Genomic DNA, 19,848 nt, shown 5'->3' on the forward strand with positions numbered 1-19,848 from the left:
AGAAGAAGGATGTGGTGACAACTTTAGTGTGTGTGATATTACTTTTATGCATTCTAAATATCACGTTAATAGGTTCTTCTGTTTGATATGGCCCTCGTTAATAAGTTAAACGCTCTGCAAAAGCAATAATGGTATTTCAAATTACTCTGACTTATTGGACCTCTGCCCAGGTTGAATGTGGGTGATGCCATATTGGGAATTACAAGAGGTTACCAGACGAATAACAAAGTCAGGACAGGACAGGCCTTTTTCAAAAGGCCTGTCCTGTCCTGACTTTGTTATTGGAAATACCAGCAGACATTTTGACTTATGGAAAACACTGGTGTTAATAACAACACCAATAGCTCTGTTGAAGTGAAAGTGAAAATCTGTAGCTCTGTTGAAGTGTCCCAGTAAACCACGACAGTGTGCTAGTGTGCCAGCAAGGAGAATCACCAGCACCCTGAAACTCAAGCTGCTACAAGGAATTCACCTGCGCTTCTCCAGCTATGACATGCCAAAAAGGTGACGAACTACCGCCAAAAAAGAAGAAAGAAGCAATAAATCTATCAAAAGCATTAGGGAGAGGCCAATCAACAGAGTGTGCATATCCACTCTGTGAGTACAGGTCTGATCAGGCAGAATACATGTAGTTGTGCCATGGGTGTGTAGGCCACTAATTGGTCTAAACTCCATCACATATTATAACCAGGCCCTTGCACATAATACGAGCACACAGAATAGTATCTTCATTCAACACCCACAGTCTCCTACGAGAAGCCACAGAGAACTTCTTGCCTTCCTTAATGTGTTGCAGACCTTCAGTTGTGTTGTGGAAAGGTATGGTTGGTACACAGTTCTATACAGTGAGTAGCCCTATTCGACTCCTGTTCATATCCATATTGTGGCAAGAACCACTCAACTAAGTAAAGAGAAATGACAGTCCGTCATTACTTTAATATATGAAGATCAGTCAGTTTGGAATATTTCAAGAACTTTGAAAGTATCCTCAAGTGCAATTGCGAAAAACCATCACACGCTATGATGAAACTGGCTCTCATGCAGGCTGCCCCAGGAAAGGAAGACCAAGAGTTACTTCTGCTGCAAAGGAGAAGTTCATAAGGGTTATCAGCCTCAGAAACAGCAAATTGACAGCAGATTAGAGCACTCATGACTGCTTCAGAGTTCAAGTAGCAGACACAGCAAACCTGTCATTAATGCAAAAGGTGGCTGCTCAGAAGAATAGAAAATATATTCCACTTTTTCTTCACTACATAATTCCATGTGTTCCTTCGTAGTTTTGATGTCTTCAACATTAATCTACAATGAAGAAAACGTATGTATATGCATGTACTTGTGCATGTATCTGTACGCCTACTGTTTGTACGTGAAGTAAGTGAAGTGAAGTATTCAGTTGTGGCCTGTCAAGCAGGTGATGAAGCCTGAACGAAGCATGTGGTGCAGTTCAGCTATGTACTGCAAGTGCACTGCTTTTTCCTAACAACCTATAAATGTGTACTGCAAGGCTGTTCGGTGTTTCAGCAGTATTTTAAATACTATATCGTAAAAAAGACTGTAGTCTGTGACATAAAGCCAAACAAGATTTAGACCATGACAGACGCTTTATAAATGTAGCATACAATACAAATCACGTATTTGACTTAATTGGCCAGTTCTTTTCTTGATTAATCGCTTGGCCTGTTTGTTTTCTTGGGCAAACCAAATCCCAAAGATATTCAGTTTCCTATCATATAACACAAAGAAATCCTCACATTTCAGAAGCCGGAACCTGTGATTCATTTCTCCTCGGCCCTTTGTTTGAAAAATGACAAAAATGTTATGTCATATTTTGTTGATCAAAATTTGCGCAACACACTGGTTTTGCAAGATGTGACACATGATAAACATGTGCAAACAAAAAAAGAAAAGTCAAGATGTTTTCCCCAAAAAACACTTTAATTGCAGATGGTCAAAAAAATTATCTCAAGTGGGACAGAACAGCATTTGGTGAAATTATTTTGAATAAATAAATGTAACTCAGTCCCACAGGGTTGATCACGTGTAAACGTGCTGTGTACTGTATATGCAAGCTACATTCACCGTCCTTTACATGCACCTAATAGTCTTAAAAAACTTAAAATATATCAGGAGAAACCAAAGGTGCTAATAAAACATGACATATGAACAGCACAAGAACAGAGGTGTCATTAAAGTGGTGGAATCGTTTCCCTTTTAAAACACATTTGGACTTCAACACTTCGGTCTCACTGGACATGATCACATTGCCTTGATACAACCTGAACGAATGAAATCACATTTCAGAGGCAGCAACAAAATCAGAGCTTAAAAGCAACTCAGTTGTGCGGAGCGTGTAGATTGCCCTATCACACGATTTGAGCTCATAACTTGAAGAAAAAAAAAAAAACAAAACAAAAAAGAAAAGAAAGAAAACGAGAGAAGACGCGCCTGCTGCAAGAAGAGTAACACCACATTATCAATGTATCAAATAACTGTTTGAACATCTAGCAGTTCCTTCAGAGTACATGCAAATGCACATTCCAAATCAAGTAACACAAACGAAATACAACTGATAAGTTGTAGCAAACAATGGTAAAACACAACTAAAACAGGAAAAAAGAGCAGGAACATCAGGGTAGAAAAGGCCTAATAGAGAGGGGATAATAAAACTGTTGTTGTGCCCCTTAAGATGTGTTCAGACTGAATTCAAAGTGAATTTTCATTTGATTTATTCACAGCTTTACCGCAGGAGTGTCTTGAAGTCCATAGTTATTAATTACAGTACAGATGTTAGCTAGTCAGTCAGCTGTAGCTCATTAATAACATTAAGACATAAACTGCTGTGTGTGTGTGTGTGTGTGTGTATGAACTACTCAGACGTATAATTGCAGGAACTCCAGTTATTCTTGTTATATTCGTCCAGGTCGGCTCCTTGTTTTATTTTGAAGCCTTCACTAACGCTGCATTCATCCAAACTTTGAGTTGTCTCTAATTTTGATGTCCCCTTCAGTCTGAACACACCTCTGAGGCTACAGCAGAAATGGGAAGAGCGTTCACATTCCAGCTGATGGGGATTCGAGCTGAGAAAACTCAAAGTCTTCACTTCTTCCACACGGTGTAGAAAACCCATCTGACACAGTACGGTTAAGGATTGTACACAATAAAATACAACACGGGTGAGGGCATGTGCACGCATGATCTGAGAGGATAATTCTAGTTTTATAACAACTCCGGTCTTATTTTTGTTGATTTTTTTCAAACATTATTATCAGTTAAGATAACAATGTGCTCACTTAAGTAATTGCTGAAATGAGAACATGATTGCATCACAACAACAAACTACAAAAAAAAAAAAAAACATCAGAGCCTTCAGAGGATCAAACAGATTGTAAAAATTAACTTGGTGAGGACAAGGTTATCACCACCACTAGAAAAAAGGACCAAAATTACAAAAATAAGATCCAGATTGTCATAAGACGGTAAAATATTACTAAGAACATTCGTTGGAGGTTATGGGTTATGCACACCAAATGGGATAAAAGACAATGACTTCACCGTTTTCTAAATGACTTGAGTCAGTTTATTTTTTGACCTGCATTACACCACTGGCCCATTACAAACCTTAGATCTGAGGAAAGGATACAGCTCCAAGTAGGAGGGCACACACACCACCTCTTTGGAGAACTCCACGGGACACGAGAGCTTTGCCAGCTGCTCCTCATACAGATTCAGTGCCTCTGTCAGATTCACGCTGTTACCCTGATGACCAGCAGCAGGGGGAAAAAAAAATGTCACGAGGGACACACAGTACAGCTATTGATTGTTGTAACCCTTGGCTAACGGGTTATAAGCGGAAGTTAAAGTAGTGACCAGAAAGCTTAGATCTAACAGCAAGTTCATCGGTCCCATCAAACAACACTGCCATTGTCTCCCTGACAGATATCCAACTGGTTTAACTGCTACGCTCCCTTCCTCCACCGCCAATGAAAATATTTACAATGCCACTATTAACGGTTGGCACTACACACACCCATACACGCTAAGAGGAGTGAAAGACTCACCTGTGTGAAATATTTCCCTGTAGGATGCAGGACTTTTATTGACAGATCTAAGATGAGACGCAGGAACTCCCACGTAGAGTCTACAACAAGCACATTCAGAGTTACTGTGGGTAACGTAGTTATACAGCATCATATTTAGTGTTTTAAAACTGTGCATGTACACATATCTGTCTTGCATATATAAACACAATGTATAATGAATGAATACAAAACACAGAAACCTTCTTCTGGCTCTGTCGATATTGGGACTGCAGTGAGGTCATTAATTACGTAATCAAACATCCTTCCTTCCTGGACGTACTTCTTCAGCACGGGCACACAGTCCTCAACTAGTATCTGTGATGCAGGAGACAAAGCGGATCCACTCAGCGTTTCTCTGAAGCTTCTTTCATTTGGAAAACACGTTTACTACATTACACATTAGCTCTATATAAGCGCGTATGCAAGTGCAAAGACGAATACTTATCTTGCTCTTGACTCAAATTCTGTGAAATTGAAACTATAAATCTGTCATGGTCATTTATTTCAAGCCACCAGGAGCACAGCATGCTTTGGCGGCGGCCGTCCACTTGGTGGCTTACACCACGAAGCCAGTCGGCTATATTTGGGCTCAACTCGGACTTTACGGTATCACAAACCTGGCTCGCTTTTTACTGGTGTTGATCACCACGGTAACCTACACCGCACGGCTGACCAGCTCTGGAGCAGCTTAAGATGGATCAAAACCTGCCAACAGTCCACCAGCCGACCAATCAGATTACTGGAAAAGCTGAGTCATTATTCACCATCACTGCTGGAAATAAAAAGTATATCTGCTGTTGGTCTTTATGAGAAAATTAATCCACTGACTTTTAATGGCCCATATCACTGTGAATGTAAATGGAAAATTCATCTTTTTTATGTGCATCACATATTCATAATAAATGAAAGATACTTACTCTATACTAAAAATTCCCACACTTACTTACAGCCCGACCTCTTGGATATTATTTCTAGTGTTTCTACAGCTTCTTATTGTGCTAATGTGTTTGCATTGTAGAAATTTCCCCTCGTCGTATATCACATATCGCTGTTGCGTTAACCGTGCTCAGAGGTGGACTTCAACAGTTAAAGGTTCTCTGTGCAGTTTTAGACCTCTAGTAACACTGGGAGTTCTATGAGTGGGTCTCCATTTTGTTAATCATGTGCACATGCACGAGGATGCACATGCAGGTGACAAGCGGCTGATACACATTCCTGCCTATGGTGTGGTGTCACACTATTCCACTGACAATTAGTGGCACAAGGCCAAGATACACTGCGATGTGCCACAAAAGACTGGGAAGAAGAAGAAGACTGAAAACTACTAACATGGATGTAAACAAGGCTGTATTCAATATGTTTGTTAAAGTTCGAGCTGTTACAAAAAAAAAAGTGGATCCACCTTAATATCATTTACTGAGGACCAACAATGGTGATGTTGATGGCAGAAACAAATGAGCATTCACTCAGCACTAACTTGGTAACAGTCTCCCTTCAGGTTGTCAAGGATGTTGCCGCACGTCTCTCTCATGTGAGTTTTGCACCCGTCTATCACCTTCTGGTCGATGTACACACTCTGTTAAGGAAACTGCATAACTATGAAATACAAACCAAGGTCACAATACAGGTATAAAAAAAAAAGTTCAGCAGAACAGAAGCCGTAAAGGATATCTCCAACATGGTGATCATCTTTGGCTTTTGTTTGACCACCTCTGCAAGGATGCCTCCATCACCTCCTCCTAATATCAGCACCTCTTTTCCAGCATAATTCTCCTTTCCGTTACCTATGATGGCTTGAGTGTAGGCAAAGTCACTCTCTGCCAAGTCTGCAAAGTACATCAATCATTTACACACTGAAATAATGCATCAAAAATACAATAGAATTATTACAATAAACAATATAAAGCAAGCACATTATATTACAGTACCACTGTAACAGTGAACTAAAAAAAATGTGTGTCTCTAAATGACAAACATGCCATGCACTGTAGTGTTGTGTGCACTTACTAACGTCTCCGTTGAGTACTAGGATATTTCCAAACTGCTGCGAGTGCAATATTTTTATGTTTTGGTATGCAGAATCTTCTTCGTACACCACCCGGTCAATGTCATACTCAATCAGTCTGCCGTCAGCTGTGGGCCAGTATCGGTCGACTTTTGCTCCTCGTACGAGGGCTGGGAGCCTTGGGGTGAACGGTGATATACACTAGAGTTAATCTATGGCACTGCACAAATATTACAAGCTGCATGAAATCTGACGATCGTCTTTCTACAACATGGGCATGGCCACAAACCACCAGATACTCACCTTTTAATCCTCGTAATATTGCCATTTAAGAGAACCTTCAGCTTCATTTCCAGTGCATTTAAAAGCTGTGGAGAAACAATTGAGAGTAGTGCTAAATAGGCAGCACTACAAAACCTAACCACATAAGAGGTGATTCATGTAATTAGCTCTACTGCCTGCATGTATCAACTGGTGCTCCACAGCAATTAGCGGCACAGCTGCATTTCTAAAGAACAGCTAACAAGTTGTAACTCTAAATATAATAGAGATAATTTTATGGCAAAAAAGTTATTACATCCCCTGACAAGCTCCAAAGTTAGACACATCAAATGGCATGCTGCACTGTGTGTTTTGGCTTTTATGTAGCGAATAAAGTAGTGTGTATTTTCTTAATTTACACATTTTGTTATATTGTTTAAGTCACCTACATTGTTTAGCTGTGCAATGTTATCCTCTTCATAACACTGCAGGTCAATGGTGACCAACCCATGGGAGTGCACACGCAGAATAGCAAGCCTGAGAAATGAAATGGTCAAGATAAAGAGGTGGACACAAAGCAACAAAGTGAGCAGAACAACATTTTATTGTACTGAATTGATACTCCACGTAAAATCTATATTTTCAGTAACTTGCACCCTGTTGTTTGAAAGTTGGCTGTTTCTAAGGTTTGTTGTTTTCTACTTTGCAAAGTCTTCACACTGGAAAGCATTAGCACATCCCCTACAGCACTCATGCAACATTATGCACCTCTCTGCTGACCATCAGCATCCTCATGTATACTCCATCCATTCACTGTCTAAACCGCTTATCCTTAAGGGTCACAGAGGTGCTAGAGCCAATCCCTGCTGACTTTGGGCAAAAGCCAGGGTACAGCGACACCTAGAGACAGACAACCATTCACGCTCAAACCTAAAGGCAATTTAGCCACCAATTAACCTAACCTGCATGTCTTTGGACTGTGGCAGGAAGCCAGACAATCCGGAGAAAAGCCAAGCAAGCACAGGGAGAACATGCAAACTCCACACAGAACGACCCCACCTTCTTGCTGTGAGGCAACAGTGCTCCTAACCACACCATCCTGTCCCCTCATGTATGCTAAACAGCCCTAATTTCAGACAGATACTGCTGAATACATCGCTTCAGTATCACACTATCAAACAGCCAGCTGTTTGGAATACTGAGAATTCAGACGGATCACATTCTGCAAGACCGGAGAGACAAGTTTCTCATTGTAGAACTGGGAGCCCATGGAGCCAAATCAAATTTCTGCTGACAACAGCTGCCAATTCTCAGCATAGATCAAACTACATACTTTGAAAAAAAAATGCTTTCAACTGAATTTAGTCACGTGTTCTCTTTGTGCAACTATACATCTGGTGTCGTATTCACTAACATCCTAAGTGTGAAACTAGCTTGAGAGAGAGTCAGAAGAAATTCCTCAAAGTTAACTTTGAGACTCCTAAGTTTCTGATCCAAGAGCATTTCACAAAGCACTTCAGCTCTAAAAAGTAGCTCTTGAGTCTGGGAGGAATTCGAGGCAGTACAGAGGACTTCCTCATGACTAAAGCCAGCTCACAGTCAGTAATGGGCTGCAGGTAATGAGTCTCATCGTGTCAGTGTTTTGTAAAAATAGAAAGATAATGGACTTTTAATCCATAGTTTGATGGCTACCATTTAATGCGGAAGAGTACTTGGACACCATAAAAATACAATTTGCAGCACTGATGTGTTTATTAAGTGCACCTTAAATAATCACCAACTGCAATAAATACATGAATACAGGTGATCTCATGCCAGTTTTCAAGTCATGATCGTGGAGTTATTTTAACTACTTTAACCAGCTTTAAATTGACAGATCCAGATTAGCTCCAAGATGACTATGAGAAACAATAATTCTGGATTAGTTGGCTGGGTTCACTCAAGCCAGCCTTTTCCCAATGAACCATGTTAAAAATAATGTTCTTACCAGCCATTCTTGCCAACAAGAGTAGCAAGGTATCCATGCCCATGTGTGTCATGAACAGTCTCTGTCATTTCCTGCTCGTGAAATATGGACAGCAGTCCAGGAACTGTCGAAGCAGAGTCAGCTGGGAAAAGACAAAGAATGGAACAATAAAAAAAACAAGTTGGTCCCCCTTTAGACATTCACTGTATCTGTGGTGAAATAAGTACTCACTTACAGTAGCAACATGAGTAACAAAAAATGCTCCATTACACTCTTATGTTATTATTTACCTATTATCAAGTAAATATTAATTCAAAGTAATGAGTAAGTAAAAGTACATGAGTATTATATACAATTATTACCAAGTAAAATTACACGTTAAACAGATAGAAAGGGCCCTGACAGTGTCATATCATTGTATTTATACTGCTGTATTACCACTAATGTACTACTGATTGATTAACATGTAATCTAAGACACTAACATAAACATGAGCATAAAATAGTGCTGCAGCTAGATCATAATAATAAAAAAATAATATAAAAATAATAAAATACAAAATGCAATATAATCACATATGAAATATAGATATAATGCTGGTGACAACTGTGACAGCTACAGTCACAACTTATTTCTCAGATTTACATTAAGAACATATCACATATCCAGTTTATAAAATGTGATGCATTCCTGCAGAATAATATATGAAGCTACTCCCCTTGTACTTTTACTAAAATAAAAGTAATACATGGCTTGACATGGTGTATTTTTGTAATGTGACTTTGAATACTTTTTCTATCTAACACAAACAGACAGTAATTCAAAATCTTGATATAGTTTTTTTTATTTATTTATTTTTTTTTTAATCGTCATAACACCTAAAACTACAAACATGGCCGAAAACACGCCACTTCCGGCGCGACAGCGCTAGTTTGAACACACTTTATTCACATTGTCAACCTGAGCAGGGGATAATGAGAGCAACGAGACTGAATAGACGACAAGTTAAAAAAAAAAAAGTGTAATGTCTAACAACACACGAGCATGTAAATGACATTAACAATAAACATTTCAGCTACAACAACCTTCAGCTTTCAACCCCGACTTGTCCGACAACATACACATACAAGCCTCCATGAGCCGCCTGAATCGATAAAGCCTTTCTGTTTTGAAGGACAGTGACACTAGCAGGTTAATATTAGCAGGCTAGCAGCCTAGCATGCAGCCCTGATGCAGAGGCTGTAACCTGGGTGCACTGGCTCTGCTCGGCCGCTCGTCTTACCTGCCGTAGAGAGGCTGAAGTCGAGGGTATAATGTCGCAGTGCCATGTCTGAGTGCAACCGTCATCCATGCCTGGAATAGGCAGGCTGCGAGTATTTATCCGCAGAGACAGAGGGAGGGCCCTGCTACCACTGCTGCCTGCTGCCTGCTACCACTACCCACTGCTCGCTCCCAACCAGGCGTGGCCACTGCGCTGCCAGCGGTGACCGACACAGCGGAGGAGGGTACTGCAGAGGAGCCCTCCCTGCTCCGCTGCAACCAAGTATAAGTCATCTTTAACCAGCAGGTACATCATCCACCGTGTTATTATCCACACATACATTCAATCACATGTGAAGAATGGGACACGCGTGCTTCGTATTTCTTTCTTTTTTAAATGAGCATGTATTTTGATTGGAACTGGGAAATTGGACCCTAAAGTAGGAAGACAGTTTACAGCACGTTTTTATTAAGGTATCAAATACAGTTGGTATCAGGGTACATTGTAAATCCTAGAAATTAGGTTTTTACTATAAGCCATTTGGGCACCTTGTTTTTTTTATCTTCTTTGCTGCAAATAAATACATAATTAACTAGATAGATAGACAGACAGACAGACAGACAGACAGACAGATAGATAGATAGATAGAATGAAAGTAAAGTTGTCTTTATTACAATATTCTTTTATGGACCCCCAGTGTTATTGTTGCAGCAGAACAAGAACAGAAATCAGTACAGACAAGTATAGAAAGTAAAATAAATGAACTTAAATAGGAATGAAACATAAAACAATATATGCATACATACATGCATAATACCTGTATTGGTATACACCCAGAAAGAAGGCAAAGACGGACAAAGAACACTACAGTGTTTAATTTATTCTGATGAAAATCAGACTTCTTTCCTACAAATAATAAAGCAAAAGTCTTACAACACGTTTAAACCAATTTATTTCCTAATTCCCCTGATCCTAATATGGGAGCTCAATTGGCTGACTTGATTGTTATTTGTCTCAGTCGATTGCAGCTGAATGCATACTTTTCCAAATTGACTCATCTTATTACTGCATTGCATGAAAAGCCTGAGATGGTACAATTAAGTGATGGTACACAGGCAACACATGAAACACTCTTCCAGAAGAGCAGGAGAAGTGGCTTGTTTTTCTTGGCATTGTTTCAGGCACTTCAGTGTATTCACGCAAATCGATGGCGTCTGTAGCACAGATCATATCACGGGGAAGAAGGATATAGTTTACATTTCAGTGTTAATCCTTGCAATTAGGTTTTTACTCTAAGCCATTTGGGGCACCTTGTTTTTAATCTTCTTTGCTGTAAATAAATACATAATTAACTAGATAGATAGATGGAGAAAGAACACTACAGTGTTTAATTTATTCTGATGAAAATCAGACTTCTTTCCTCCAAATAATAAAGCAAAGCAACACATTTAAAACCAATTTATTTCCTAATTCCCCTGATCCTAATATGGGGGCTCAATTGGCTGATTTGATTGTTATTTATCTCGATTGCAGCTGTACAGCAATGCATACTTTTCCAAATTGACTCATCTTATTACTTAGAATTAAGTGATGGTACACAAGAAACACATGAAACACTCTATCAGAAGAGCGGGAAAAGTGACTTGTTTTTCTTGGCAGTGTTTCAGGAGTTCACTTCAGTGTTTTCATGCAAATCGATGGTGCCTGTAGCACAGATTATATCACAGGGAAGAGGGGTATAGTTTACATTTCAATGTTAATCTGTTAATCTCAAGTGTTTGTTTTACATGTATTAACGTAAATCAATGAAAAATTGTCATTCAAAATAAACCTTTACTAGCTTTACTCCAGCAGCAAGAGTAGCAGCCAAATAAACCTTGGCAGTAGAAAATGTCTACTTTTTGTCAATTAGGTCTGCAGAATTGATTTGTTACCCCATCCCATGTTGGAAAAAAGTACAATAAACGCACCTTTTGCTCAAGTGGGCTTTGTAATATGTCTCAGAAGTGATAATAACCCAGTGATGAGTGGGTCTGTTGCCATGATTTAATGGCAAACACTAACAATCGCCAGTAATTTGGCATGATAGCCTTCGATCTCATTCGTACTAGAACAGTCATTGCTAAGAACGAGAATCTTTCAGTGAGAACAGGCTGCCCGGCTTCAGTATTTCCGGCCCAGAGATCTGACACTTAAGTCTGGCTCACTCAGTCTTCGGCTCCTCAGGGAGTTGGTTGTGAGCGATGCTTTGTGCTGGGTAATTAGCTGAACCAGAGCTGTCACTGAGCAGCAGCAGCTCTCACACCTCTCAGGGGGTGTGTGCAGAACAAACGAGTTTAGCCAGGTTAATGTTTAACTCAGACTCTCTGAGCCTGAGGTTAACTTACTGTAGGCACAACTGTATTTCCACATGTACATGACACTGTGCATGTATGTACACTTAGGAACAAGAGCTGTTTCCAAGGGCAAAGTGGAAGTGTGGAAGCAAATTTTTTCCTTATTCCTTATTCCCTGCCTCGGTGTTACCACATTATTTCCCTGTTCACAACAAACCCAAGACAGACCTGTAGGAGCCCTGGAGGCCCCCTGGGCAAAAGTCTGCCACGGGGGATGGCTGTGCCAAGTTGGCCAGCTTGAGCTATTTCATCCTCACATTGATATACGTTCCCCCGTAGTCTGGATAGCGCAGCGCTGACCATGCAGACAGGTATCCACAGTCAACATGGAGGTGGCATTAAGCGCTCTCACAGTCAAGGCTGTTGCCTTGTAATCTCTTTCAGTAATGATAGACCGGAAGCAGTTGTCTCCATCAGAGGCAGGAGGCCATGCTATTCTTTCCCATCCCTCCAACATCAAGGGAAGACATTCCTTGAGAAGTAACATTGCAGATGGTCTTTCCAGTAGACTGTGACACATGACAGTAAAGTAGTTCCAGTAAAGTCTAAATGCTTACTGAGATTTGTGAAGATAAAAAAAGCACAAAAGAAGCACTAGGGAGAGTTCCTCTGTATCACTGACCAGTGGAGTTGGTAGGTCTTTGTCCAGGGTCTTTAAGTAGTTTAACAGTAGAAAAACTGGTGAGATGAAATGAACACAGTCCACACCAGAACTGTATTCTTGTGGCTCTCCTTTCACTGATGCACATCATCAGCTGCTTCCTTGTAACCTGCAGATGTGTCCCTGTGTTGCAGAGGCTACCACAGTTTCAGCAAGTTATTAGGATTGCATTCATTAATCAGCAACTGATTTATGTTTGAGTAAATATATGGAAAAACTATGAAGAAAAGCAAATAAAACTGACTCATTTCCACATCAGTTTTATTCACATACATGAAATAAGCTCAAGTAGACAGAACATACATTTGCTTTTAAGCTAACACAGATATAAAACACAGTAACAGCTGGTTTATTGAACGAAACACAACACATGCACAAAAGTGGATGATGCTGAGATTCAAAAGAATTAATTAATTTGTCCACAGTCAGAGGTTGTAACTGTAACTAAATGAAAAACTGAATGCAGGACGATTGTGGCCCATCCAAGGGTATAAAATAAACATAAAAATAAACATAATACTCCTACAACATCATGTAGAAATGGTACACAAGTGTGTGTCATGTTAAAAATGTCTCCATAGCATCCATAGCAGTTTAACACATGGCTAATTGACAACTCTCAGTTTAAAAAACAAACATAGCATTTTATGCATTCTTATCACATTCACAATCACTTATAATATCGATAATGTAATTATCGTGCCAAATAATGCACAGACAAGGGGTGGGCAATATACACAAAATGATCTCTGCATTAATTCACATCACAATGTCCTTTTCACGTCACAGTAAATACTAAAGAATTCAAAATCACACGTTAACAACTTTTTACTTTACTTCACTTGTTCCTAAAAAGTTATACTCATGGTCACATGCATTTAGCAGCTACAGAGCCAGGTATTTCCCTCAGGAGTTGGTAGTGACCAAAACAGAGCTAAAAGAGAATGAATATTGGACTTAAATTCACCTTGGTGGCCAAAAATATGGCTCCAAATAAACGATACTGTTGGTCTATAACAGCCTAATGTGTAGATAGGCAACAGTTTACTATGTTTGCTTACACTTTCTATCCTAAGACAGCATTTTGAAGTGGAGGCCCACATGTAGTTCTGTCATTTTGACTTATCTTGATGAAATATCAAGAAAGCTTTCAGCATCATCAAAGCTTACCGTATCCATAGCCTCCACACAGCTTACCATTAGAAAGTAAATCCACCACAATCAAAAGCATCAAAATCAGAGTCTGCCACTTCAAAGTCAAAGCTGTTAAAGTGAGGGGAGTCGAGGGCGGGGCCACCACCGTGGTACGCTCCTGCCGGTCCCATGCCAGAGAAATCCGTGTTGAGTGGCATGTCAGGAGCTTTGGCCTCTAGATTAGAAAGCGAGCATGTGCCAAGGTAACCCATAGCAGAGGAGGCAGCAGCCCCTCCCATCAGCAGATAAACCGCCCTCACTGCCTGGGCATTACTGATAGTGCCGTGGCGCAGACACCCTACCGAATGAGCACCTCCTTTGTAATACTTCGAACGGGGAGAATTCCTGCCTGTTGGATTTAGTGGTTTAAAAAGAAGAAAAAAAACGTCAAAGTCAAACCATTACAAAATCTTCAACAATCTACATGTTTGATCTGATTGTACATAAGACGAATAAGACAAACAAACACAAACCCGAAACTCACCTTGCTCCCTCGGGGAAGCACAAGTCGTAGGCCCTGGGGAGGATGCCTCTGTGTCGCTGACCGGTGGGGTTGGTGGATCTTTCTCCAGTATTTGCTCAGGCACCAGATCTTTGAGAGTAATGCATGGTGGTGGCACCTGATGCCGCTTACAAGGGCTGAGAGGTGATGAGAGACTCTGTGAGAAATAAAAGTAGTATTTAGGAAAAATATCTGTTTGCCAAGAATTACAAGGATTTCATTCAACGATTGATTAAATGACTAAGAAACCTTTAACTGCCACTGCCTCAGTTCAGACTGAAATGTCTCATCAACTATTGGATAGATTTCCATGTGGAAGATTGTACAAACATTCAAGGTCCCCAGATGATGAATCTCACTGACTTTGACTGATCCAGATATTTCATCTAGTTTCACAAGCATGACAAAGTTTACATTTACTCTATATAGATATATAAGATATACTGGATCTTAATTTTGTACATTCATGGATTCCAGATTCCAGCCTGAGGCTTTATTCTAACTTAAGTCACGACAGCACATCCTCCAAAAGTGCTTGTTTTTGCCACCGACAGGAATTCGAAGCATCTGACAATGTGGAAAGGATCCCTACCTGTAGATCCTTTTTGGTTAAACAGAAACAGCCACTACTTGTCTTCAAAAGCCACCAGACTCCATTGGCAAAAACAACCATTTTAAAATGCAGAACACAGGAGTCGCAGGCCTATCACTGCCTTGATTAGTTTATTTGTTTGTGTAATTGTGTGACTTTGGTGGGTTGCTGCGGATCTAACATGATATTTCTGAAGCACACAATAACACAAACAAACTGACCGAATCAGTAGGAATCAGTAGACCAGCAAATCTCGTGTTTGCAGGATGAAAATATTGTTTTAGTCAATGGTTTTAAAGTTTCTGTTTTAACAAAAAGGATCTTACAGGTCTATGTCTGTGGAGATCCTTTCCATAATGTTATCAGGCACATCAAATAACAATTTGAAACGGTAACTGACAAAAACAAGCACTTTTAGTGGATGTTCTTTGACACAAAGGATTGCATTACAACTGTTGTAGGCCATTCACCGCTGCCAGCCAAGACACAACGTTTTGCACCTACTAGTCTTAAAATAATTTAAAATAGGGCCCAGGTTTAAACATTCAGAGACTATCCTTTAGGTCTTGTTATGTATGCACATTTCCCAGAACAATTACCTTAATATATGTTAATATATATAGATATATCTTATTAACTCACCTTTTTCACTTTCTTCAGCACATTCAGCCATTGACTAAAAAGTGATGACAAAGATTTTGTTATTACCTTCATACCAATCATCCATCCGTCAATTCATCGATTGAAAGTGCACACCACTGAAATAACTGGGTGGGTGGCAGGAATGGAATGTGCAGCATTTCAGCCTAAGTCGAGCACACTTTCTGTTACATAGTGCTGGGTATTGTTGTAAGCTGTGTGAGATGTCCTACTGAGACAAAGGGTAAGCAGGAGTGGAAAATAAGAATCTGGGCTAGAATTGGGCTTTTTGGGGGGGATCATATATGCAAATCGACAAGTGGAGTATATGAGAGTTTGATGTGTAAATAAGAAGACTGGAAACAGGTAAACCACTAGCCTGGCTCTGTCCAAAAGCTTTAAAAACCGACCCACCACTACCTCTAAAGCTCACTAATTGAGACTTTATCTCTTTTGTTCCGCACAAAAACAGAAAAGTAAAAACGACAGGGTTTTACAGGGTTACGTGCCAGACTTTTTTTTGGCATCCTAGATGCTCGTCATGTTGGTGTAGCCAGTCTAAGCTGTTTCACCCTGTTTAAAATCTTCTAGGCATGATAGTGGTAACAGGGGTTTTATCTAAATGGCAAAAATGTGAAAAAGTGCATTTCTCAAAATACTTTTTTTCTGAGTAACTGGTGGTAAACTGGAGCAATTACACCACAAAACTTTAGGTTAAATTCAAGATGTGGACACTATATGATTTTACTGGAACAAGGAAAAGAATTTAGAAGAGAAAGCACAGTGACCACCAGACCTGCAGGCTGCAGAGGTTTCTGCCAGCAGTAGCAGATATTTATTCTGGGGCAGTATCAGAGCAAAACAGCAGTCCCTGCATCCACCGGAGGGTAACTTAGGCAGGTCTAGGATGTCCTTGCCTTCCACAATTGCCTCACAACTGCTCTGCAACAGCACCAGCTGGTCAGGGGGAGACGATGCATCGTGGCACACGAGAAGACTGCCCTCAGCTGTCAGGAGCAAAAACCTCTTCTTCCACTGTTTGAAAATAAATCCACCTGGATAGGAGAAGCAAGGTGGGAAAAACTATAGCACTTGTTGGAGAAATTATACACTGATAAATAGTTCTAATTTCTAAAAACCCCAAAAGCTTATTGACAATATTAAGCATGGTAACCGTGATCATGACAGCAGTGTGAGCTGTGTACAGCTGGATTAGAGCATGAACACTGTGTCATTCTATCATCCCCACAGATTAGAGGCTGTCAGATGGTTGGAGGATCAAGGGCCTGCGGATGTAAGGCTCGACCAATCAGATACTGTTGAGCAGTGTGTACATGATGTAGCATAATCACACACACGCACATCTGGATGTACTCATTCTATAACGCATGGATGCATTTTGTTAAAGCTCATACCGGAATTACAAGATCGGGTGAAGATTTAGGCATATTCATATTTTTAGTGTATTCTCAGCTACATCTTGAGACTATGTGTTTGCCACACAGCTGTCCACAAAATCCCGATAACTTGGTTCATAATTTATGATTCAGCGTAGAAAATGAAGATTCTTTTCTCAAAGTCATATGTGGCCATAAGAGCTTTGCTAACTAATTAACTAATTGATTGTTATCATAGCATGTTGTAATGTTTGGAGTGATGAGTGATGAGTGACTGTGATGAGTTTGGGCAAAGCTCGAGACACAAAATACATCCATCATCCCTCTGAACAATTATTCAGCCTCAAAACACATTTATGATTCAGAATCTAATTAAAATTCTACTCACTTCCAACAGGATGAAAAATAAACATCAGTATTCATAAAAGCTCGATACTGCACCAAAATCAATGTAAGAAATTTCCATAAAATCTACTACAAACTGCAAAACTATTCTATTCCAAGAGAGGAAATTTATCATTTTGCTCACAAAAAGTCACCACAGCTGTAAATGTTGAAGAGGTTCTGCTCACCGTACATCCTGAGCACCCCATGGTGGATCCCCGAGACGTTCATGCTGACAGCCAAGCGTGTCCCAGTCGCACAGGCTCGGACAGAAATGTTTGAGGACAGGATGGGTGAAAAGCACATGAGGCTCAATGTGAGTTTTAATGCTCTGCCTTAATCCCCATTCAGCCTGGATGTTCCACAGGGCAACAGTTCAACAGCTTGCTACGAAAATGGGCTGCGATGAGATCTTACACGCAAACAACTGTAGTGTGTGCGGAGCTACTGTGGAAAATGACTTATCAGCATCATGATTCAGCAGCTTTTTTATTTTTTTTTATTTTTCTTTAATGTCAATTCAGTTTTACATACACAGAATTAAAAGTAATTTAAAGTCATTGTCGCTAAACCTCTTGGACTCATGCCTTCTCATTCAAATCCAAATGGTGCAGAAAACACCTGTTGAGATCAGCTGATCGGCTGATTGGCAGAACATCTCTGTGGCCCTACATTTTGGTTTCCTTCTTTTTGTTTTTTTTTTTTGCTCCACAGTCATGAAAAGATGACAAGACTCAACATGGCCTAATTATGGTCACGTTGAGTCTTGTCATCTGTAATTCTTCACATTTACCTGACTGTTAACTAGTTAGACAACAACACTGAGTACTGTTATCACAAACATTTCCTGCTATTGTTGAATAAAGAAACTGTAAAAATTGCTGATCTCTTCAAACATATCAGGTTATATAACATAACCCTCTGTGTACATTTTAATACTTTCTGACCGCCATGTCATTGACAGTCAATGACTCCATACTGTAAATGATGCAGATAAGGACCCACACTGAAGGATTCTGAGACAGGACACTGTCTACTGATCTCACACACACACACACACACACATTATCCATACATTATGAGGCTAATGTACAAGATCAAATCAATGTCACATTACAGTGTAAGAAGAAGAAGAATTTATTAATCATCAGACTTTAAGTTGTCTTGAAAAACAATAAATAAAATAATTTAAAATCAGCCACTATAGCTACAGTAACTAAAGCACTCATTCAGACACATAAATATGTTGTGTGAAAGTTAAAGTGATACAATAATCACAAATGAAATACATAGTGAATTTGAACTATTGGGTAATGACAGAAAGGCAAAATGTGAAGCTAACTTCATAGCAACTACATTTTGTTACGTATGCACTGGTGGATGTAACTTGTGTTACTGCTTAGGCACTTGATCACATTCTCAGCTTCCCTCCTCAACAGACCACACATTATAACTAATTTATGTATATGATTAAATACATACTACACAGACTACACTTTAAACTTGCTGTGAACCCATTTGCATATAAAAAACTTTCTTTACTGTCAGTTTGGTGCCACCCACTTCAAGGACACTGTAACTTCTTGCCAGGATGACATTTTTGTACAATTGCTCTGCTTGGACGTCACCAAAGTTCCCAGTAATTTTCATGCTGTTAGTCGTTCAATTTTCCACGACAAAAATCAGTTTGTTGTGAGTTTTGTCAGGAGCTTGTGTCAGGAACACAAGAAGGAGTTCAATATTTGCCATTTTCCCTTCTGTATGTGTGTAAAGTAAAGGCTAAGAAAGCTGATCCTCATATTGCTTTCTGAAACAGTCCCCAGCAGGGAAGAAGTCCCAGCAACGCTCCTGATACATCTTCCACACGTACGACTCCTAAAGCAGAGAATGTAAGAACAAGAATTCACAGCATGAGAGAAGACACTGAAATGAACAGTAAGTGAAAATCCTACTACTTGAACAAATCTATAAAAAAAACTATAATGAAAAAACGTTAATAAAACAATGCAGACTTACCGGCCCGGTGTGCTCTGTCTCATCTTTGTTGATGAGGTACATTAAAAAGAACCTGAAAGCGACTCACAAATTTATTATTTCATTATTTATGAAATGTATTGATTTATTTATTCTCTCATTTGCACGTGCACACGCTGTAACACAGAGGAAGTACACTCACATGTAATTGGCCAGGTTGTGTTCATCAAAAGTGTGGGTCTCAAAGCCGTGTGGTGTTGTATCAAAGTAGTCGCTTCCAATGCCACATATGAAGCATTTTGTCTGTTCAAAAAAAAACAGTGATGAGGATTAAAGCCATTCTGTGCAAGCAGTATATTAGGTACAGCGGTAAACTTAAAATGTTATTCTGTACCTCCATGTCTTCCTTGACCTGCTCTTGTTGGTCTCTGAGCTCTCCAAAGGCATCAATGATCAGACCTACAGTAACACAAATGGAGGTGTTTATTAAATCGGAGTGTCTATTTACACCATGATGCAGTACAAGGAGTTCGCGCG

At 39.8% G+C, this 19,848-nt stretch overlaps 2 protein-coding genes across 2 annotated transcripts in view; both read right to left on the minus strand.

Moving 5' to 3' along the window:
- Window positions 1-1,914: 1,914 nt before the first annotated feature.
- Window positions 1,915-9,778, minus strand: sms (spermine synthase). Its single transcript, XM_070844197.1, has 11 exons — window positions 9,594-9,778; window positions 8,333-8,453; window positions 6,795-6,882; window positions 6,388-6,452; window positions 6,087-6,262; window positions 5,758-5,905; window positions 5,557-5,653; window positions 4,280-4,394; window positions 4,059-4,138; window positions 3,641-3,756; window positions 1,915-3,127 (listed from the first exon to the last, which is right to left on the minus strand). Exons 1-11 carry the CDS (start codon window positions 9,637-9,639, stop codon window positions 3,097-3,099), a joined length of 1,083 nt encoding a protein of 360 aa, XP_070700298.1. The 5' UTR covers window positions 9,640-9,778; the 3' UTR covers window positions 1,915-3,096.
- An 8,361-nt stretch (window positions 9,779-18,139) lies between these two features.
- Window positions 18,140-19,848, minus strand: part of LOC139213044 (ryanodine receptor 1-like) — a 48,205-nt gene continuing 46,496 nt past the window's right edge. Inside the window, exons 104-107 of the mRNA XM_070843652.1 lie at window positions 19,706-19,770; window positions 19,514-19,614; window positions 19,354-19,405; window positions 18,140-19,212 (exon numbers count right to left, since the gene is read on the minus strand). Of these exons, the coding sequence (XP_070699753.1) occupies window positions 19,117-19,212; window positions 19,354-19,405; window positions 19,514-19,614; window positions 19,706-19,770 (314 nt within the window). The 3' untranslated portion in view covers window positions 18,140-19,116. The remainder of the gene's footprint in view (window positions 19,213-19,353; window positions 19,406-19,513; window positions 19,615-19,705; window positions 19,771-19,848) is intronic.

Source organism: Pempheris klunzingeri, chromosome 14 (assembly GCF_042242105.1).
Source record: "Pempheris klunzingeri isolate RE-2024b chromosome 14, fPemKlu1.hap1, whole genome shotgun sequence".
Lineage (NCBI taxonomy): Eukaryota > Metazoa > Chordata > Actinopteri > Acropomatiformes > Pempheridae > Pempheris > Pempheris klunzingeri.